Raw genomic sequence first — 22,835 nt, 5'->3', positions numbered from 1 at the left:
GGAAGTGTGCATAAAAATGAATGTCGCCAGTGAAAATAACATGCCAAAATGCATTATTTGACAAGCAATTGCTTGCAAAAAATGTGTGCATGAGTCAAAACTGCCTGCAAAAATGTGTTTATTAGGAGAAACTTAAAGGCTGGAAAATTTTCATGAGGAATTATTTTTTTGGGGGGGGGATCACAAATTGCTGTGGAAATGTAAAGAACTAAACTTAAGAGTGGGAAAAATGAGTAACAGAGAGAACTGAAATGGAGAGATCTTTCCATCCCTACTCTGAGCTCAGTCTTCTCAGGCAGGACAAGAGTCGCGCAAGTGAACCAGCCATGCCTTGCTCTTTTAAAAGCTAGGCGGGAGAGGAGACTTGCCGGGACATCTTCGTTGCTACAGTCCAGTCTAGCGCACCAGATCCTGCTCTCAGACTGTAGACCCAGTCTCCCGAGACCCTTGCTGAACCTGCATCAAACTTCCCTGAATAAATCTGAACAAAGCCCTATGAGGAGAGACTGAAAGAACGGGGCATGTTGAGCCTGGGGAAGAGAAGACTGAGGGGAGGTATGATAGCACTCTTCATGTACATAAAAGGTTGTCACATAGAGGAGGGCCAGGATCTCTTCTCGATTGTCCCAGAGTGCAGGACACGGAAAAATGGGCTCAAGTTGCAGGAAGCCAGATTTTGGCTGAACATCAGAAAAAACTTCCTAACTGTTAAAGTGATACGACAATGGAGCCAATGACCTAGAGAGGTAGTGGGCTCTCTGACACTGGAGGCATTCAAGAGGCAGCTGGACAGCCATCTGTCGGAAATGCTTTGATTTGGATTCCTGCATTGCGCAGGGGGTTGGACTTGATGGCCTTGTAGGCCCCTTCCAAGTCTACTATTCTATGATTCTATGATCTCTCTCTGCTACTTGAAATAAAAGCCTTATGGCGGTGCTTTGGGATGGGAGCCAGGACAGGAATAGGAGATGGATGTTATGAGAGAGGAAGGGGGAGAGGATGTTGTCTGCCTTGCATACAGAAAGACCCAGGTTCAATCCCCGGCATCTCCAGACAGGGCTGGGAGAGAGTGCCTGTCTGAAAGCGTGGAGAGCTGCTGCCGGTCAGTGCAGACAATACTGAGCTAGATGGACCAACAGTCTGACTCAGCATACAGCAGCTTCCTGGTTTTTGTTTTTTTGGAGATGTATCTCAAGTAATCTCGAGGTGGCGACCTAGAACAGCTGCTTGCAAGGGATTCATTTCCTCCTCTGGATGGAATGTCTCTTCAGACGGCTTGAGCTCTGCCTCCCGCAGGCAGACAAATCCAGGCCAGCTGCCAGCTGGTGTTGCGAACATTTTGAGGCAGTGCTCTGGAGCAATTCCTCACATCTGGGCGAGCAAGGCTGCGTGCCTGTAAAATCTTAAAACTTGCCTTTCAGTGATATATTGCTAACAGCTTATTTAGTCAGCTGCTGGAGGAAAGAGCTACAGTATGTGCAACCCTCTCTTCTCGGGCCAGGCATTGCCATCTGTTCTGCTCCTAAATCTGATGGAGGGGGCATTTTTCCAGGGAGGGGCTGCTTTCCTAGACAGTCAGAATTTCACATATTATAAGAACTGGCCCCTGAGCTTGCTTCCCTTCTCGTCCCTTCCATCCCTTTTTCCTCGCGTGCCATGTCTTTTTTGAAATGGTAAACCTAAACGCAGGGACTGTTTTACTTTTTTTTCTAACCAATTGTGGGATAATTTTTAGACTAAAGGGACAGGTTTAAATGCTTTAAATGAGCAGCATATCCACTTTTTCCAAGGCATTCTCTCTTTTGGAAAAGTGGTCCCTACTGATCAGAGCCTAGTGCCAGATTGGCTCCTACTGAAAAGCTTTGCCAACCACACACATCCGGGGGCCTGTTGGGTGGCGAGGTGAGTGACTGGCCCACCAATAAAAGACATATGGCAGCGGTGGGGCACGGGGAGATGAACAACCAGCAGCAGAAGAAACGCCTGGTGTTGTAAAGCGGTGGCCCATCAGTGGCACCATGCGAAGGGCCCATGAAGTCTGTGTTGGCCCTGCTCCCGGGCCCCTCTCTGGGTGCCTGGGGCCCTGTCACCTGCCCGGGGCACCGCTGTGACAGCAACAGATTTACGTACCTCGTTCCCGCAACAGCCCCGTCATTTTTCCCCAAAGGTTCATCCAACTCGACCCCGCACCATTCTCCTTTGGCAAAATCCGTCTCCCCCACATAGCGCACAACCCCTGTTTTTGTTCCGCCGACCTGGGGGGGGGAATGGGGGAAGGAGGGAGGCGAAAGAACAATTTGCAAAGGTTTTTCAAAAGACACACACACACAGAAAAAACAAGCTAGATGTAAGAAGTGGGAGAGAAATAAAAAACAGACCTGAGTCACATCTAGGGATGGAAGGATACGTCAGTTTTGCTTCTCTCAGTTTCTCATTTTCCCAATTTTAAATTTGGTTCCCCATATTTCTGCAGCAATTTGCAATTCTTTTTCATTGAGCTTCTCATGAAAATTCTTCAGCATTTGGGTGAGAATCTCTCCTACTAAACACATTATTTTATGCACTCATGCATGCATTTGTACAAGCAATTTCTCCTAAAGTAATTTATTATTTATTAGTATAAATAAATAAATAATAAAGTAATGCATTTTTGTAGGTCATTTTCAGTAATATATTATTGTTTACACACATATTCCCTGAATATACGCGTATTTGCAAACATCGCATAGTTGGCATACTGCATGGCAACATTCGGATAAGTGCACATTTTGACGGATGGCTCTGTTTCGGTTCTTTGTTTTGGGTTTGATAAATTCGGCTTTAAATGCGTCCTGAATCGAATTTCTCACCCATCCCTAGTCATGTCACAGATTTTGACACTAAACAATTGTTTTTAAATTGCAAAAAAAGAAAATACGACTCTGGATGAATATTTCAAGAAATTGTATCCAATCTGACACCTCAGAGGTATATTTTTAGGGCCCACACAGTTTTTGTGATGTGATTTTAAGTTGTTTTAAAATGTTTTTAATGTTGTGTTGTCAGCTGTGTAACCCACCCTGGGACCTCAGTGTGAAGGGCAGTTTGTGGTTATTATTATTACTACCATCATCAAATGCTAGTCACAGGAAGAGTAGCTCCACTGAAATGAATGGACACAGGTCCATTGTTCTGACTCAGTATCAAAGGCAGCTTCTTGAGAAATGTAGGAAAGTTGAAAGTTTCTAAATGTGTAAAAGCAAACAAACAAATAGAGACACAGATCCAAGTGCTGCCCCAGGCTCCTTTTTTGGAGGAAGGGTGGGATATAGATTTAATATATAAATGCAAATATTTTAAAACTCTATTTCTTATTATTTATTTAAAGAATTTTTTCTCCCTGTGCAAAATATATATATATATATATATCCCAGAGTGGCTTACAGATACCTAAAAGAAAAGAGAAGAAAAAACAGGCCATGCCCTCAGGCTAACAATCTAAAAAGACACGGCACACAAGGAATATAGTTTGGAAGGGAGGAAGAAAAAGGCAAGCTCAGATACAAGTTTTTCGTTTTAAGCTCTTCCGATGACCTGTTGGGGTGAAAATGTTCAAGAAGAGGAGGCTAGTCTTTCAGCTATTTTTATCTTTGACATGGGCACAACAACAGGCCTGTCCAAAGTGTAACCCATTCCTCCTCCTCCCAGCCCAGCTCCCTCCCCTGAAAGCACCCTCAAACAGACATCTAAGCCAATAATGCTGCATTCAGACCATTAATTCCATGGCCTTGCTAGAACCTGGCTGTTAGCCACAGGAATGAAAATGGGGTAGAAAACAATGGGGGTGGGGAAGATAAACAGATGAACAGTGTCTGACCAGCAAGCAGATTTATCCACATGCATTAATCTGTTAATACTCAAATATATATGCACATGGGGTGTTGTTGAGGGTTGTTGCAGGGGGAGGTTGTGTTATATCAAAGCTCACTGACGAGTTTGATCGCTCCGAAAGCGGAAAAGGCTAATTGGTGAATGCTCAATATTTGCTGACTGCAGCAGAATCCCAGACGGCCAGAAGTATTGCTGGTATGACCATCAAGCAAGGAGTCTTGTTTCATGGGCAGAGAAAGAGGCGTCTTCAAATGATTGCAAGGAGCTAAAAGATATCACTAATGGGCCCAGGGTATAGTCGGAAGGCACACGAATCCACCAGCTTGCTGACGTAAGCAGGCTTGGGGCTGGTCAGTGCCTGGATGGGAGACGGCCTGGAAACATTGAGTAGGTGTACACACCATACTTTTAAAGCACACCCACACACCCCAAAAATAATCCTGGGAACTGTAGCTAGTTAGTGCACAGGATTTGGGGGGGGGATGTGCTTGAAACGTATGGTGTGAACACTGCTGGGGTTGCATGATGAAAAGAAATAATTTAAAATAAACTTAATTTGTTACGTTTGACAGCTGCTGCCTACTAGCTATGACATGTCATTTCAGGGCTCGGAAGAAACAATTTGACAGATGGACGGTCATCAACGGTGGAGTCAGTAATCTGAGTTTTGCAGCAAGCAAGAAAAAGCAGATTGGGGGGGGCAGGGTGAGGAACAATGAAACTGCCAACATGTGCTGTTTACATTTTGAGGAAACTGACGCTATATTACAGCTTAGCATGGATTTTACTCCCATAAACGCTCAGCTTATACATACCACAGGGAAAATCGGTGCTTGTTTTCTTGCTTATTACAATGATTTGTTGATGTGTTTGACACCCTGGATGCTTTTTGGGGGAAAGGGCAGGATATACATTCAATAAATAGCAACAGCAAGAAGTCCCACCAAAAGCAAGCAGGATCCATTAGCAGAGTCTTGGGTTGGGTGAGAATTTCAATTCAGTTTGCATTTCAAGCAGAATTTATCAAATTCGCACAATACGAAAACCAAAACACAGCCATCCTTTGAAATTCGCATGTATTAGAATTTTGGGGTGCAGTTCGCCAACTAAATAACATTGACAAAAATGCATATATTTGGGGAAAGTGTGCATAAAAATGACTATATGAGTGAAAATAACGTTCAAAAAGGCATGATGTGATGAGAAGGGGCTTGCAAAAATGTGTCCCTTTGTCAAAACTGCCTACAAAAATGTCTTGATTTGGAGAAATTCACAGTAAAATTAGGATATTTTTTTTAATCACAGATTGCTGCAGAAATGGGGAGAACTGAATTTAACATTAGAAAAATGAGGAATTGAGAGAACCAAAACGGACAGGTCTTTCCATCCCTAGCACAGCCTCCCTCTATAAATGTCTTCTTGTTAGCTGCAAAACTCAGGCCCCATCCACACTATACTTTTAAAGCAGTATTGTGATACTTTAAACTTAGCTTCCCACAAAGAATCCTGGGAAGTGTAGCTTGCGAAAGGTGCTAGGAGTCATTAAGAGACCCCTATTCCCCTCCATGGCGCAGAGTGGTAAGCGGCGGTAACGCAGCCGAAGCTCTGCTCACGGCCGGAGTTCGATTCCAAGGGAAGGAGGAAGTCGAATCTCCGGTAAAAGGGGTCGAGGTCCACTCAGTCTTCCATCCATCCGTGGTCGGTAAAATGAGTACCCGGCATATGCTGGGGGGTGAAGAAAGGCCGGGGAAGGAACTGGCAATCCCACCCCATATATACGGTCTGCCTAGTAAACGTCGCAAGACATCACCCTAAGAGTCGGGAACGACTCACACTATAAGTGCGGGGACACCTTTATCTTTTTATTCCCCTCACAGAGCAACGATTCCCAGAGTTCCCTGGGAAGAGGGATTGATTGTTGAACAATACCTTGCAATAACCCTGAATTTGTTTGACTCTCCCCCATACATTCTGAGGATAAAAGATAACGGTCAGGTGGGACTTTTTTTGTTTGTTTTAAAAAGTATCTCTTCTGAATACAGCTCCTCCTCTAGAACATCTGCACTAGACTCTCAAAAAGGCAGCTGAACGAGATGGAGAGCAAAAGAAAAAAAAGCTCCAAGTGCCTCTTGAGCAGCAATGGGAAAATAATCCCTTTGGAAGCCAAAGAGAGAGAGAAACCCTAGAATTATCATCTCTCGTAATTGCAAGGCTGTCACGGTTCCAGGACCGCCCACGCTTCCCTCTCTCCCATGTGCCACTTGAAGAACAGCGTCTTGATGGGATGGAATGTGAGGATCGCACACTGGGGCCATAGCACATGCTTTGAATGGAAAAGGTCCCAGGTTCAAGCCCCCATGGCATCTCCAGGGACGGCTGGGAAATATTCCCTGCCTGAAACCTTGTCGAGCCGTTGCTAGGCTGTGGACACATTCATCGCTTCAAAAGCAGCGAGAGTGGCTTTCCTGGCCATGTTTGGAAGCGACTCCAAACACAGCCCTCAGCTGGGCATATTTCCCATCCCCGCTGAAGACTTCAGACCTTTCAGGGCCACCCACAGCAAAGCATTGGGCCAATCCCTGTCTCTGCCTGAACCTACAGCAAAGTGTTTCCATTGGCCACACCTGGAAGGGAAATGGATTGATCTACCAATCAGTTGAGAAATCTGCCTGAAGCTGTTTTTTTTTTTAATGGACTCAAGCTGATCCATCCAGGTTCTACAGCAGCCTTTCCCAACCAGTGTGCCTCTAGATGTTGTTGGACCACAACTCCCATCAGCCTCAGCCAGCATTGCCAATGGTCAGGAAAGATGGGAGTTGTGGTCCAACAACATCTGGAGGCATACTGGTTGGGAAAGGCTGTTCTACAGTATAAAGGGGTGGAGTGTGACTAGTGTTGTATGCTTGGTTTTTACAAAACAGAGGTGGAGATGCACTGGAACTGGCACAATAATAAGTGCATCTCTATGCATAGTCAGTGTAGACATTACTGATTGAGATGGACCAATAGCCCAACTTTGTATAAGGCAGCTTCTTCTGTTTTCCCATAGAGGTTATCTGGAACTGAGAGACTCAAACCTGGGAATCTATTTGCTACCCATCGGAAGTATTCCACCAAGCATGCACAGAGTAGCCTCCTCATAGTACAGATGCTTCAACGACAGTTCCTCTGTGATCATGGGCTGTCTCCATTTTCTGATCCCCAGCCCATGGAAATTCATTTCCCACCCACCCCATTTTTTGCCTTTTGAAGATGCTTTGTTAACATTTCAGCGGCCAGAGTCACTAGCAATTTGGGCCTCCCTGAATTGTGCAAGGCAGCTCTTCACGGAAAAAACGTAGCTTGAAAATGTGGATTTTGCAAGAAAATACATTCAGAAATGTGTATTTAAAATGCATGCTTTCATGCTGATTTTTTTTAAATTGCAGGTTATCAGAACAGAGTTTGAATCAGAAAGGACTAATGAACACACACAAAAAAAGTGACTGATCCACCCATGCCTAGGGCGAACAGTGCAGCACACAGCCAGCCATTCTATGCGCTGACGCTGCCAAGAGGTATTTGGAACAGCTCACAACGTACTGGAGGACTAGCAAGTTTTCTGGTAAGAGCATAAGAGTGTTACCACTGGATCAAGTCAAGGGGGCCCATCTAGATGCTTCTTCTGAGAAAGCAGAACCTTAGCGCAACAGCACTCTCCCAACTTGCGATTCCCAACTACTGGCACTCAGAGACATGCTGCCTCCGATAGTATGGCTTTTTACCAGAGCACACACCCTCCTGATTTTAAAAAAAATGTTGGAAAGGAGGGGATTGGAGAGTTAATTAAATGCAGAATAGAGCAGGTGGGTGAGATCCTTTAACGATGCAAACTAGTGAAACAGACCCTTAGCGTGGTGGCACCTACCCTGTGGAATTCCCTCCCCTTAAATTCCACAGGGTAGGTGCCACCACGCTAAGGGTCTGTTTCACTAGTTTGCATCGTTAAAGGATCTCACCCACCTGCTCTATTCTGCATTTAATTAACTCTCCAATCCCCTCCTTTCCAACATTTTTTTTAAAATCAGGAGGGTGTGTGCTCTGGTAAAAAGCCATACTATCGGAGGCAGCATGTCTCTGAGTGCCAGTAGTTGGGAATCGCAAGTTGGGAGAGTGCTGTTGCGCTAAGGTCCTGCTTTCTCAGAAGAAGCATCTAGATGGGCCCCCTTGACTTGATCCAGTGGTAACACTCTTATGCTCTTACCAGAAAACTTGCTAGTCGGTGCCTACTGAAGACCTTCCTCTTTCAACAAGCCTTTTAAGTAGCCTGCTTCTGTGTTGGAATAGCTTTTTAATATGCTTTTAAACTTTTTAAAAAATGTTTTTAACCTTTAAAAATAAATGTCTTCAAAGCTTTTTAAAAAATGTTTTAAAGTTGTTTTGTTTTAATGCATTTTAATGTCTGTTTTTATGAAGTTTTAAATGCTTTTGTTTGCCACCCTGGCCTCCTGCTGGGAGGAAGGGCAGGATATAAATCAAGTAATAAATAAATAAATAGTGAGAAGAGAAACCCACGGAGGGGGGGCATTTGGTATAGGGATGCAACAAGGGTGTCCCTATTGTTGCCACATCAAAGTGAGATGCGAGAAACAACTCAGACCTGCAACAAAATGTCACAGTATACCCTCAACCACCTCCCAAAGGAGTGCTCCTGTACAACGTTCCAGCCAGGCATTCTCTCTTATCAGGGTATTTGACTCCCAGCCCCTGCTGTTTTTTTATTTTTCAAAACGACACTCACTTTCCCCCCAAAAATTATTATTAAATATATATCCCGCTCTTCCTCCTAGAAGGAGCCCGAAGGCAGCAAAATGACACTCATCATTCTGCTGCTACTCAGCAATCTCAATAGAATTTTGTTTTTAATGGGGGGGGGTTAATCCTAAGGAAAGCCAGGCTGGATCACCAACAGCCAGTCCAGCATCCTGTTCTCACAGTGGCCAGTCAGGTGCCCATAGGAAGCCCACAAGCAGGATCTGAACATAAGAGCACTCTCCCCCTTAGGTTTTTAAACATTTGTTGTGCTTTTGCAAACCTAGGGGCTTCTCCCAGCAGGCTGATATCTTCCTGCTGTTTCCCTGTGATCCCATTTGGCCTCCAATTCCATCATCGCTAGGGATTTGTTGGAATTCTGCCCAATTCAGATTTGGTACCAAATTTTCCATTAATTTGCTTACTCTCTGTCGTTGCGGAACGGATTTTTAGGTAGCGATCTTCTTCTGTTGTTGTGTTTTTTCAGAATTAAAAATCCAATTCTAAAATATTGATAGTAAGAACGATAATGTTAACAATATTTTCTTTCAAAATATCAATACTTATATCCATTTTTTTTTGCGAGGGAAAAAGGGATCGGTAAAATCAGCCAGCTAGTGGACAGAGGAGGAACCGTTAGGTTGACGGAAAGGTTTCCAACTGGCCCCGACCAACTGATCCCATCTCTAGTCATCTGGCACTATCTGAGCTTGTTCTTAGAGGAAGCAATAGGAGACCTAACCTATTTGGTTACCCCAGGACCTAACAAAAGTGCCTAGCATTGGCTCAGGGAGATCTCACAGACAGTAGTTTTGGGATTAACTATAATACCACATTCTAAGGTCACCAAGGGTCTCACTTAGAAGGTTTCTTTTCCCATATTATGGTTGTCATTTTTTTCTAGAAACTCAAAATTAGGGGTATTCTGAAGATAAAGAGTTGTTGGGGGAGAGAGAGATATGTATGGATGCATGTGATGGAAGACTACTCCCCTTTCCCTTTCTATAGGAAAATTCTGACTAGGAGTGAATATTCGATTCAGTTCACATTTAAATCCATCAAATTCGCCCTTTCCAAAACAGTATGACAACAGAAATGCAGCCATCCTCAAAATGCGCACAGCTCTAACCAAATCACGTGTATAAATAATGTGCATATATTAGTGGAAAGTATGCATTCAAATGAATATATTCATGAAAATAACATATATAAAAATGCATAGCATTAGGGGAAATTGCTTGCAAAAATTAGTCAAAACTGCATACCAGAATATGCTTATTGGCAGAAATTCACACTAAAATGCAGGATCTTCAAAAAAAAAAAAAAGAATAGAAAATTGCTGAAGAAATGTGGAACGCTGAATTTAAGACTGGAAAAATGAGAAACTGAGAAAACTGAAACTGACAAGTCATTACATCCCTACCCCTGACTAAAGCTAAATACTAATGGCATCTAAATAACCTGCAAAATACAGAACCACAAACTTTGCCCCCACAGGAGAGACTGAATGCATTCAACCCATCCACAAGAGAAACCCCAAATCTGAACTCAAAGAGAGCCAGAAAACAATTGTGAGTGCCATCCCCCAACCTTAATGGAAGAAAGATCTATGTGAAGAGGCTTTTGAACATAGCCACAAAGAAAGATAAGAATTGTTGAAAAGCAACCCTAAAAAGGCCAAAGGGTGCACCTTCTGAGCTTCCATGTAGAAAGTTTTTAATAAGGCAGAAGGGTCCTTCTTATACTGTCACAGATAAAAAAATATTGTTTTGTGGCCAAATTCTTTGCCTGGCTTTCCAACAGAAACACTACTGGTTACATTTCCCTTCTTCCAAGGGAATGTGCATAATTTTTCCTGCCTGCCTCTTTTATCCTCACAACAATCTGGTGAGGTAGGTTAGGCCGAGAGAGCAACAGGTGCAAGATTACCAGGCAAATGTCATATGTGAGTTTGGGTCCAAACCCCTGTCCCCACCAGGTGCCACTCCAGCTGCAGGGACAGCCAATCTGGTGTCCTCCGGACAGTGGTGGCTCCATGTCAGCAGGGAATCTGCTCCAGGTTTTAGTCCAAACTTTCAAAGAGTTGTCCAAGGTGCTGAAGCTGGTTTCCCAGATCCAAGTCCAGTATTCTAACCACTACATTGCACTGGCTCTCCATTTAGCTATTGTGGCCAATGGCTGAAGCACCTTGGAGAGCTCTTTGAAAGTCTGAATTAAATCCCGGAGCGGATTCCACTGCTCCACTGACACAGAGCCACCAACCACCATTGCCTCCAGATGTTGCACCACAACTCTAGGTGAGGCGAGGACCGCCTACAGAAGCCATCTTATCTTTTAACACGTATCCTTCTTAATTTGTGTTGTATTTCATTTTTGTTGTGCTTTCTGTTGTTTGTTTGTACATGTTTTTGTGATTTTTTACTATGATATATTGTATTTTATCTTGTTTGTTCACCGCCCTGAGAGCTATTCTGCTAAGGGCGGTATATAAATTGAAATAATAAATAAATAAATTATCAGGAGGTCCGTTCTGCACAACATTGGAATTGGGTCTTTATGTTTGTGGCACTGACCCTTTGGCATTCCCTCCCCTTAAATATTAGACAGGTGCCGTCTCTGTAGCCTTTTCGGTGCCTACTGAAGACCTTCCTCTTCAGTCTTTCCCAGTCTGCATCTGCATTGGAATTGTTTTTGTGATTTTAAAAAAAATGTTCTAGCACAACTTTAAATACGTTTTTATTATTTTATCGCTTATCATTTGCCACCCTGGGCTCCTTTTGGAGGAAGGGCAGGACAGAGATCTAAGAAATGGTATCATCATCTCCCATCAACCCCAGCAATTGGCCGGGGATGATGGGAGATGTAGTCCTAGCAACATTATCTCCGAAGGCACCACATTAGCTACTCCTGTGCACCGCCACATTGCAGTGATTCCCCCAAGGCACCCACAGAGCGGATGTGGAAGGAGGAAAATGATGGCTTGTCTGGGGTGCAAAGTCTGACAGTTTATTTAAATAATAATTTTACAAACCTTCCATGCGTTGCCAGGAGATAAGGCGACTGCTAAACCTCTTCACCCATCCTGCCTCAACAGATGAAGTTTAATTTCTTAGGCTGCTGTTAAAGATGTTGCGGGAGCGGCAATATTTTTAATGCTGATGCCGTTGCTTAAGGCAGCCGTTGTTAACCTGGTACCCTCTAGAATCTAGAGTCTATAGAGTTTGGAAGATGGCCTTTATGACTAAACGTACAAATCAGTAAAAGGTGAGAGAAAGCAAATAGAAGAGAAATATATTGAAAAATGAAGCTTTTTTATACTATGCTGGTACTGCAAGGTACAAGAACAAATAAATCTGTATTCTTTATTAGGAGACATTTAGAAGCTACAGAAAACTATACTTTTTATTACAGATTAAGCTCTTTATTGGGGTGTTTTAAATAAGGTAGAAATGTGTAATCTAAATATTCTTGCATTTATATACATTATATTTATTAAATCAACATTTGTCGATATAATATTAAGTTATTTGCAAATAAGTATTATTCTACACATCAGTTGTGTATGCCATATTGTCTTGCTATGCTACTTTTTGTAAGCTACCTGGAAAACTTGATGATCTATTACAATTAAAAAAAAATTACATTAAAGTGTTTTCATTCATTCAAAAATAAAACACTAAATGAAAGTAACGGTGTACAGATGGGCTTGTGTGTGGTTTTTTAAAAAAAAGTCTGGGTTGTTTTTAAATGTTTTTCTAGAAGAAAGGCCCTCTTTGCTGCGTTCATCCTCTGCAGGAAGCCTGGAAATCAGACATACGGCCTAAATTAAGGGTGTCAGAGAGTCAGTCATAACATTTGAACTTCCTCTGCAATTTTCAGATTGTGCTATGACTTCCCAAGAACATTCCTTCACTCACCTGTTTCTAATTTACTACTACTCCCACTCCCCGGTTCTCAACTCCAGAGCAAAACAGTCTCTTGTTCTCTTCGGACTGATTGGATTTAGATCCGTTCATATTATTAATCTTTAGTCCAAGAATAGGATTTTCTTTTCTTTTTTTAAAAAAGAAAGTTACATTTGGATTGCTACCTCTCTTTATCAAGTTCAGCAAATTCCATTTCTAGCAACGTTTATAAGCAGGCAATAACATCCCTCTGTCTGCAGCAGCAGGTACGCTGCTTCCAGATACAGAGGTTCTACTTAGCATTTATTTATTTATTTATTTGATTATGTCCCGCCCTTCCTTCCAGTAGGAGCCCAGGGCAGCAAAGCACTAAAAAAGTCACAAAAACATCCTTTAAAACATTAAAACAAAACATCCTTAAAAACATATTAAAACAAAACATCTTTTTAAAAAAGCATTAAAAACATCTTTTATTAAAAAAAGTTTTTTAAAAAGTATTAAAAAGCACTTCCAACACAGATGCAGACTGGCTAATAGAAGGAGCTTTGGATAAGGAAGCCTTCCACAACCTGATGCCCTCCAGATATTTTGGACGATCGGTCCCAGCCAAGATAGCTAGTGGTTACGGATGGGTGTGAGTTGTAGTCCAAAATACCTGGGGGGCCACTAGGCTGAGGAAGGCTGAGTTATGTGGAGTTCATAGAATCATAGAATAGAAGAGTTGGAAGGGGCCTATAAGGCCATCAAGTCCAACCCCCTGCTCAATGCAGGAATCCAAATCAAAGTTGATAGAAGTTGCATTTTATTTATATTTTTAAAATAATTAAGAGCCATGTCTTCTGTTAAGAACATAAGAATAGACCTGCGGGCATCCTGGACTCAAAGTGGCCAACCAGATGACTGTGGAAAGGCTGCAAGGAGGACCTGAGCACGGGGAGCACTCTCCCTTTCTGTGGTTTCCAGCAAGTGGTATTCAAAGGTACTACCTTTGACCGTGGAGGCAGAGAGTAGGAGCCACTGATAGCCTCTATCCTCCATGAATTGGTCTAACCCTCTTTTAAAGCCATCCAGATTGACAGCCATCACTGCATCTTGTGAGAACAAATCCCATAGTTTAACTCTGCGCTGTGGGAAGAACTTTCTTCTGTCTGTCCTGAACCTTCCAACACTCAGCTCCATTGGCTGTCCACGAGTTCTGGCGTTATGAGAGAGGGAGAAAAACTTTTCTCTGTCCACATTCTCCATGCCACACATAATTTTATACACTTCTATCATGTCACCTCTTAGTCATCCTTCCTCTAAACTAAAAAGCCCCAAATGCTGCAACCTTTCCTCATAGTGAAGTCTCTCCAACCCCTTGATTATCTTGCTTGCCCTTTTCTGAACCTTTTCCAACTCTACAATATCCTTTTTGAGCCGACCAGAACTGTACACAGTATTCCAAACGTGGCCGCACCATGGATTTGAATAAGGGCATTATGATACCAGCAGTTTTATTTTCAATTCCTAAGGATCCCTAGTGTGGAATTTGCCTTTTTCACAGCTGCCACACACTGGGTCGACATCATTCAGCTATCCACTACAACCCCCCAGTCTCCTTCCTGCTCAGTCACTATCAGTTCAGACCTCAAGAGCATCTATAAATGAAATTAAGATTTTTTTTTTGCCCAAACATACGTAACTTTATACTTGTTTGACACTGAATTGCATTTGCCATTTTACTGCCCATTCCCTCCATTTGAAGAGGTAAATTTGGAGCTCTTTGCAATCACTCTCTATTTTAACAAGCCTGAATAATATAGTGTCAGGATTGTTCCTTAAGCTGCCCCCCCCGACAAATCATGAATTAAATAAGGCCTTGGCCTTTTAAGTCTGCTACCCGACAGAGCCAAAACACCCAGCGCTAGCAGCCAAGCTCAACAGAAATCTGCTGAGCTGTCTGGCATGAAGTCACCCCAGTCCCACTCCATTGTCAAAGGAACGGCAGTTTTTCTCCCTTTGCCAAGGCAGGATGCAGAACGATCGTGGGGAGGGCACCACAACTCCTCTTGACACGTCCTAATCAGCCTCGCTGAAAAGGTACCTGTCAAATCAAGTCTGATCCAACCTTACCCAACATCAGTGGTGGCCGGTGGCTCCATGTCAGTAGGGCAGTGGAATCCGCTCCAGGATTTAATCCAAACTGTCAAGCTCCTTGAAAGTTCAGACTAAAACCGGGGGCGGATTCTGCTGCCTCACTGACATGGAGGCACCAGCAGCCACTGACCAAAGTGCCATCTGTGGCTCTTTGGATCGAGGAAGAGAAGGCCCCTCTAAACTGAATTATCCAAGTGGTCAAGTTCAGACAACAAAGGAGTGTGCAGGGATGCAATTTTGGTGGGATGTTCCCTAGTCAAAACCACACTCACCCCGGCTGAACAGAATTTTCATTCTGGCAAGACCAACCTTCTCCAGAGACAGGGTACACACTGAGGGTGGCAGTGTGCCCTATATTCAGAGCTTGGAAAAGTTACTTTTTTGAACTTCAACTCCCATCAGCCCCAGCCAGCATGGCCACTGGATTGGGTTGATGGGAGTTGTAGTTCAAAAAAGTAACTTTTCCAAGCTCTGCCTATATTACAGGAGCCAGGTCTATACCTACATCCCATTTAAAGCTAAACAGTGCATAGCTATTTATTTATTCTATTTAAGCTATGGAACTCCCTCCAACAGGAGGCATTCATGGCCTCCAACTTGAATGGCTTTGAAAGAGGATTAAACAAATTCACAGACAATAGGGCTACCAATGGCTACTAGCCAGAATGGCTATGCTCTGCCTCCATGGTGAGAGAACGCTTCTGCATACCAGTTGCTGGGAATCGCAGGAGGGGAGGGCACCCTTGCACTCGGGTCCTGCTTGCAGGTTTCCCAGAAGAGGCATCTGGTTGGACACTTTGAGAACAGGATGTTGGACTAGATGGGTCCCCATTGGCTTGATCCAGCTGAAGAGCTCTCCTTAGGTTCTTACGAGGACAGCATTGACCTTGGTGGCAAAAGCCTTGAAGTTGCCCATCCACAGTGAAGCCCCTCAACAGGAAACTGAGAGGGCCTGTGGATCACCTGTCTTCCCCATGATGACGAGATGGATTGCATTTCTATGAGAGCCAGTGTGGTGTAGCGGTTAAGTTGTTGGACTACGACCTGGGAGACCAGGGTTCAAATTCCCACACAGCCATGAAGCTCACTGGGTGACCTTGGGCCAGTCACTGCCTCTCAGCCTCAGAGGGAGGCGATGGTGAACCCCCTCTGAATACCGCTTACCATGAAAACCCTCTTCATAGGGTCGCCATAAGTCGGGATCGACTTGAAGGCAGTCCACGTCCTTGTCTGCTTAAATTAAATTAAATTTGGCATATGCAAATCGCATGCAAATCTGTCCCCTCTTTTCCTGGGTGCATTTCATCTTTTGTGGTAATGTGTAAGTAGCCATCCTCCACGCACCCAAGGCCAAGAGAAGGGCTTCTCGCGGGCATATCCTTTCCTTTCCCCTCAGGGGGAGAGGCCAGGGCTTCCATGGCAAATACATACCTTTTTTTTTAAAGGCCGGGGCTTTGACGTTGGACAGTAGCACATTGGGACACTGAATCCTTCCCCTCTCAGCACAGATCCATTATGATATTTGTGGTAGGTCTTATTTGATGAGCCCATTTTTGGGTTTTTTTCATTGATCTTTTGAAAATGAAATGGACTGCCTTCAGTTTATTTATTTATTTATTTATTTATTACATTTGTATACCGCCCCCATAGACAAAGCTCTCTGGGTGGTTTACAACAATTTAAAACATTAAAAACAAATATACAAATTTAAAAACATTAAAAAAAAAACAATTTAAAAGCACATGCTAAAATGCCTGGGAGAAGAGGAAAGTCTTCAAGTCGATTCCGACTCATGGCGACCCTACGAATAGCGTTTTCATGGTAAGCGGTATTCAGAGGGGGTTTGCCATTGCCTTCCTCTGAGGCTGAGAGGCAGTGACTGGCCCAAGGTCACCCAGCGAGCTTCGTGGCTGTGTGTGGATTCGAACCCTGGTCTCCCAGGTTGTAGTCCAACCATTGATCTTTTACTTGTAGCTAAAATGTTTTTCCAGCTATCATTTTTTTTAAAAAAATTACCAGTTGATGGTTACATTTTATAACATTTGTATTTCAGTGCATATTTTGTGTTCTGATATATGCAATATACAGAACATCCATTAACAATAAAAGAGAAGTTTAGTGCCATCATACCATAATGAATAATTATTTTCTTCACATTAAAAAAAACAATTTATTAAAAAATAGCAGTATTGTAGTATGGTGTTGGAACACTATGGCTTCATATTTCAAGCACTGACACCGGTCATATCCACACTATACATTTAAAGCACTATCATACCATTTTAAATAGCCATGGCTTCCCCCAAAGAATCCTGGGAACTATAGTTTGTTAAGGGTTCTGCAAGTTGCTAGAAGACCCATATTCCCCTCACAGAGCTACCGTTTCCAGGTTCCCTGGAAAAAAGAGATGGATTGTTAAACCACGCTGGGAATTGCAGCTCTGTAAAGGTAATCTGGGACTAGATAGCCTTAGATAACCCAATGTTCCACTCTCTGTTCCTCCATCTGCAAGATGGGAGATAACGCTGGCTTGCCAGAGATGGGGAAGAAATTTGATTCAGATTGTGTAGGCCTTAAATGCCAACCAAAAAAAACCTGCACTTGGAACTGAGCTCATGGAGCCGCTGCCACTTTGGCTGCATAAGGATCGGCCCTCTCTCCCTGAAATTGGAATTAGCATGATTCCGTTTCAGTTTCTTGGCCCTCGTCCAGGCAGTTACTGATTCCAGGCAACGACCCAGGAATTCCAGTGCCACGCTGGGATTTGAGAAGGAGGAACCGGCTTGTCATCAGCATATTAATGACCCTGAACGCCAAATCCACTGACTAGATCCCCCAGTGGTTTTTAAATGTCTACATAAAAGCATAGGGCAGCGGTTCACAAACTTTTTACCCCCACAGGCCACTTGATTGTTGCTGAGAGTCTCAGTGGCCCACTTCATAAAATAAAAAAACCCTGTCCCCCTGCTACAAGCATCTTACTTTTATATTGTTTGATCTTGTTTTTATTTTATTTACAAATTTATTTGTACACTGCTATTTCGTTTAAAAACATGACAGCAGTTTACAAGAAGTTATTTCATTTTGTTCATGTCAAAGCTGTTTGCAAGTTAAAAAACCAAAAAACAAAGAAAAAAACCCTGTGCAGTAAAATCATTTTTAAAAATACAGTAAAAACAAAGGTCAGCTATTGCAAAAAGACACGTTCTTAATTGTCTGCATAAGCCTGGGGGAACAGAGAGGTTTTCGGCAGACATTTAAAAGTTAAAACTCTAACCCTAACCCTTGAGGCTGGACTACTGCAGTGCGCTCTATGTGGGGCTGCCCTTGGCCCTGGTTCAGAGAGCTTCAGCTGGTGCAAATGCGGCGGCCAGACTGTTGATGTAGGCACATGGCCGACAACATGTGAAATTACTCTTAAAACATCTGCACTGGCTGCCCATCCACTACTGAGCCATGTTCAAGGTCCTTGTATTAATTTACAAAGACCTGAACAACTTAGGTCCAGGGTACCTGAACCCTTATATCCCAGCTCAGTCACTGAGATCATCGGCAGGAGCAGCTCTGATCATCCCATGAATTGGCGAGGCTCACCGGGCCAGGATATCGTGAACATGTCACCTGCTGCTGAAAGAATTGCACTGGCTGCCCATTTGCTACCGGGCCAAGTTCAAGGTTCTAGTCTTGGTGTACAAAGCCCTATACAGCACCCCCACTATCTCTTAGTTATCTATTTCTGTCTAACAAAAATTATATACTGCTTGATTATAACAGTGATTGTTAATGGTGGAGGGGAGACACTTTTGTGAACTGGTACATATATAAAATAATTTTATTTTAAAAAATATTTTTTTTAAAAGGTGGTAAAAGCAAAGCACCAATTCCCTACAGATCAATAGCCGTTTCGGCACATGTAGCAAGTGGTGACTGTGTTGGACACCACAGGTCTAGACAGAAAGTCTTCATCCCAAAACATCTCCTCTCTTTAAAAATTCAGCCCTGACAACATCCCGTAATGCTGTACACTCACAAAAGCTAAGCGAAGAGAGAAGACTCACCAGGACACGGTCTCCAAGCCGGAAATCTTTATCCCCTTTTTTCACCGATCCGCTGTCGGAGAGGTTTGATCCAGATTCGTTCCCTGTCTTCATGGTGCTATTGAGGACGGACTCCCGCAGAGGAATGACACGGGTGGAGAGGGGAGGGGTGGAGGTCCCTGAATGCAGGGACAAGTTCTGCGCCGTCAGGGACTCCACAGAATGGGCATCACTCCCCGATCCCTCTGCGGTGGGCTGGCGGGTCAACTTGGAAGGCCGAGTAAAGATCCCCTGCAAGGGCTGGCACTCAAAATAGCGCATGCCACCCACAGAGCCATCATTTTTCCCAACCGGGTCATCGAGAACGACCCCCGCCCACTGTCCGGGCGCAAACTGGGTCTCTCCCAGATACTGGATCACACCTGGCTTCACTCCATTCACCCAGACACGTTCGCCCACCACAAAGTCACCCACGAAGTCGTCGCCCACCTCGGTGGCCTTGGAGCTTGATGGCTTCTCAGTGGTGGTGGTGGCGGTGGCAGCAGCGGCGACAGCAGCAGCAGTGGAAGACGCAGAGCCCTGTTTGTGCAGAGGTGACCCTGGGAAAAGGGAGAAATAAAGGAATGCAAAAATAAAGCGTCCGAGCAAGCAAGATCCTGAACGGCTGAAACGACGTAGGAGGTTGCCTTACACTGAATCAGACCATTGGTCCATCTAGCGCAATACTGTCTACACTGACTGGCAGCAGCTCTCCAGGGCCCCAGACAGGGGGACATTCCCAGCCCTACCTAGAAATGCCAGGAGCTGAACCTTCTGCATGCAAAGCAGATGCTCTACCTCTGAGCGATTGGTCCTAGAAATAAAGCAAGATTCTGGTCCTCATGGTACTAGATAGAGGGCTGGCTTAAAAAGGGACATAGGAAGCTGCCATATATCGAGTCCACCATTGGTCCATCTAGCTCAGTACTGTTGACACTGACCAGCAGCAGCTCTTCAGGATTTCAGACAGGGTTCTCTCCCAGTCCTACCTAGAGATTCTATTGAACCTGGGACCTTCTGCGTGCAAGGTACAGGCTCTGCCACTGAGCTACAGCCCTTCCTGTAGAGCTGGGCACGTTTACTCCTGGAAAAGAGAAGACTGAGAGGAGGACATGACAGCAGCTTTCAAGTGTCTGCAGAGCTGTCACAAACATGAGATGGAGTAGACGTGTTCTCTGTTGCTGCAGGTGCCAGGACTAGAAGGAAGAGGGTGGAAATTGCAGGGGAGCAGATTAGGGAAGACCTCCTAAAGTCAAGAACTGTTCAACAGTGGAATAGACTGACTCAGGAGGTGGTGGACTCTCCTTTGCTTATTTAAACAGAGGCCGGACAGCCATCTCTTGGGATGCTGTGGCTGCATCCTGCATTGCAGACCCTGATTGAGCAGTGGGTCAGACTAGATGACCGCCATGATCCCTTCCAACTCTAGGATTCATTTATTCTAGCTCATGCTCTGCCCCTTCCAGTTGCCAACAGCTCTGTAAAGGGAGTTTAACTGGGCCTGACAGGTCGCATGGTGGCCAAATAAATGTTTCCTATCTTAAAAAAAAATGCCAACGGCAATGCCTGGAGGTGAACATCAAAAAAGGTGTTATGTTCCAGTGGGTGTCAGGCATCCTTATCAAGGTTTCTGCTCTTATGATCATCGGGGAAAGGGATTCAGAAACACAAGTCACTTTTAAAAAGGCAGGTCTGCAACTGGCAGCCTCTGGCCAAAACAATCTGACCTGCAGGCAAGTGCTGGCAGAAAAACTTGAGGATGGGGTGGGAGAGGAAAGGACAGGACAGCCTGAACACAGCACTGCTGCACCACCACCACCCGCATTTCCCACTGGAAGCGGAATCGAGCGTTTAATCCTGTTATGCCTCTGCGACAGGTCTGTGCCAAAACGGACAGCTGTCAGGCAGAGCAGAACCGCAACTGAGCGGCCTGTTTCCATGGTTATCTGGTCGACGGAGTGAGAGAAAGATGAAGCCTCAGCTGAAAACAACGCAAATATCAGACTCGCTCAAGCAGCCACAGGGAAACATTGGGGGTGGGCTGGGAGCAAGTTCCAACAGTCCTACCGGCATCTACGGGGTGGGTGAGTGCAATCTGCAAACGCAATATTTAAAATGAAATATCTGTGTTTGCAAATATTTGCAAATACATATATTTGCAGGGAAGGTCCATCGCTCAGAGAGCAAGAGCACTTGCTTTGTGTGCAGGAGATCCCACGTTCAGTCTCCACATAGAGCAGGGAAATCTTGGAGTGCTGCTGCCAGCCAGTGTAGACAATATTGAGCTAGATGGACCAACGGTTTGACTCAGTATACAGCAGGTTCCTATGTTCCCCCTTCCCCAGATCATCCCCTTCTTTGCAAAAAGAGTAAGGCCCCATCGGCACGAAACATTTAAAGCACTATCATCCTGGGAACTGTAGTTTGCGAAGGGTGCTGAGAGTTGTTAGGAGAGCTCCCTATTTCCCTCACAGAGCTACAATTCCCAGAGTGGTTTAACAATCAATCTCTCTTTCCAAGGAGCTCTGGAAATGAAGCTACGGGAGGGGAAGAGCGGGGAGGGGGTCTCCTAACAACTCCTGCTTGAGGGCTTCCCATTTGGGCATCTGGTTGGCCACTGTGAGAACAGGAAGCTGGACTAGACTGGCCACTGGCCTGAGCCAGCAGAGCTCTACATGTTTTTGGATGCACCAATCTATTTTATTTTATTCTAGACCTTCACGCGCCGCTTAATCATTAGCATTTCTAATGTGGTGCACACAGAAATATACCACACAGGAAACAAAACAATGGACATCTGTCACCAAACCAAATGCTACCTTAAAACGCCAGGTGGAACGAAAAAAGTATTTGTCATGCCCTTGACGCCCTGCAAGGAGGGTGCCTGCTAATCTCAGCCGCAAGGGAGTTTAACAAGCTTGAACCCACAACACTGAATGCATGGCTTCTAGTACTTACGAGCCGAGCCGTGCGTCCAAGCCACAGAGGACCACCAACGGAGACTCTTCCAAAGATCTCAGCGATCGAGTGGGGATATAAGGGATCAGGTGGTCCTTAAAGTGTTATTTATTTATTTATTTCATTTATACCCCGCCTTTCTTTTCATGACAGAAACCCAAGGCAGCTTACATATGGTTCCCAGATGGTCTCCCATCCAGGCACTGACCAGGCCTGACCCTGCTTCGCTTCAGCAGGGAGCTGGCCTCATGAGTCTTCAGACCACAGCCTGGGACTATGTACCCTGGACTCAAGATGTTAAGGGCCTTGCAAATTAATACAAGAACCTGGCCCAGTTGTGAATGGGAAGCCAGTGCACGCTTCTGAGCACTGGAGTTATGTGCTGGTGGGAGTCTGTCGCCATCCACAGAGTAGCTGAGCATTTTGCACCAGCCGGAGCTTCCAGACCGGGCCCAAGAGTAACCTTACAGACAGTGCATTGCAATAATTGACTCTTGAGGATACCAGTGGATGAATCACTATGGCCACAGGCTGTCCTTGTCCAAAAATGGCCTTAGTTGAGCGTGCGCATAGCCTCATAGCTGCATTTGATACATTGGTAAATCTGTGGCAGCAGCTATTTGTTCACCATAAATTTAAATCATATTTTAAGCACATGGCTTCCCCCAAAGAATCCCAGGAACTGTAGTTTGTTATGGGTGCTGGGAATTGTAGCATCATGAGGGGTAAACTACCAGGGGGAAGGCACAGGTTTACGTGTGCTGTAAATGTATGGTGTGTACACAACCAGCGTTCAAAATCTATAAAGGGGGAAAGGACGTATCATCTGTGTGGCAACCCAACCTGATTTGCTGAACAAGATGGTATCTTCCCACTTCATGTGTAAAATCCAGCTGGACTTGCAAGTGAATCTTACTTCAGCACTAGCAGCTGGACAGCATTTCCATTGCCTCTGGGGGCTGCAGGCACATGGGGTGCAGCGCAGGCTAGCTCAGGAAGTCAAAGGAAATGGGAGGAGCTGCCACTTGATGCAACTGCTTCACTTTGCCCAATGGCAGGGCTCGCCCTATTGAACTTCCTGGAGGAATGCATGGATTTC

General features: G+C 44.5%; 1 protein-coding gene across 7 annotated transcripts in view; it reads right to left on the bottom strand.

Moving 5' to 3' along the window:
• CLIP2 (CAP-Gly domain containing linker protein 2) overlaps positions 1-22,835 on the bottom strand; it is a 107,492-nt gene that overhangs the window by 49,461 nt on the left and 35,196 nt on the right. For 6 of the 7 annotated variants that reach the window (XM_061604900.1, XM_061604902.1, XM_061604903.1 and 3 more), the window contains 3 exons: positions 18,761-19,338; positions 16,134-16,274; positions 2,131-2,255 (listed from right to left, as the gene is read on the bottom strand). In XM_061604900.1, the coding sequence (XP_061460884.1) occupies positions 2,131-2,255; positions 16,134-16,274; positions 18,761-19,338 (844 nt within the window). The remainder of the gene's footprint in view (positions 1-2,130; positions 2,256-16,133; positions 16,275-18,760; positions 19,339-22,835) is intronic. The other variant, XM_061604906.1, reaches the window with a different exon arrangement.

This window comes from Rhineura floridana, chromosome 21, assembly GCF_030035675.1.
Source record: "Rhineura floridana isolate rRhiFlo1 chromosome 21, rRhiFlo1.hap2, whole genome shotgun sequence".
NCBI classification, from domain to species: domain Eukaryota; kingdom Metazoa; phylum Chordata; class Lepidosauria; order Squamata; family Rhineuridae; genus Rhineura; species Rhineura floridana.
The sequence above is the reverse complement of the archived record's forward strand: the minus strand, read 5'-3'. Positions and strand labels throughout refer to the sequence as shown.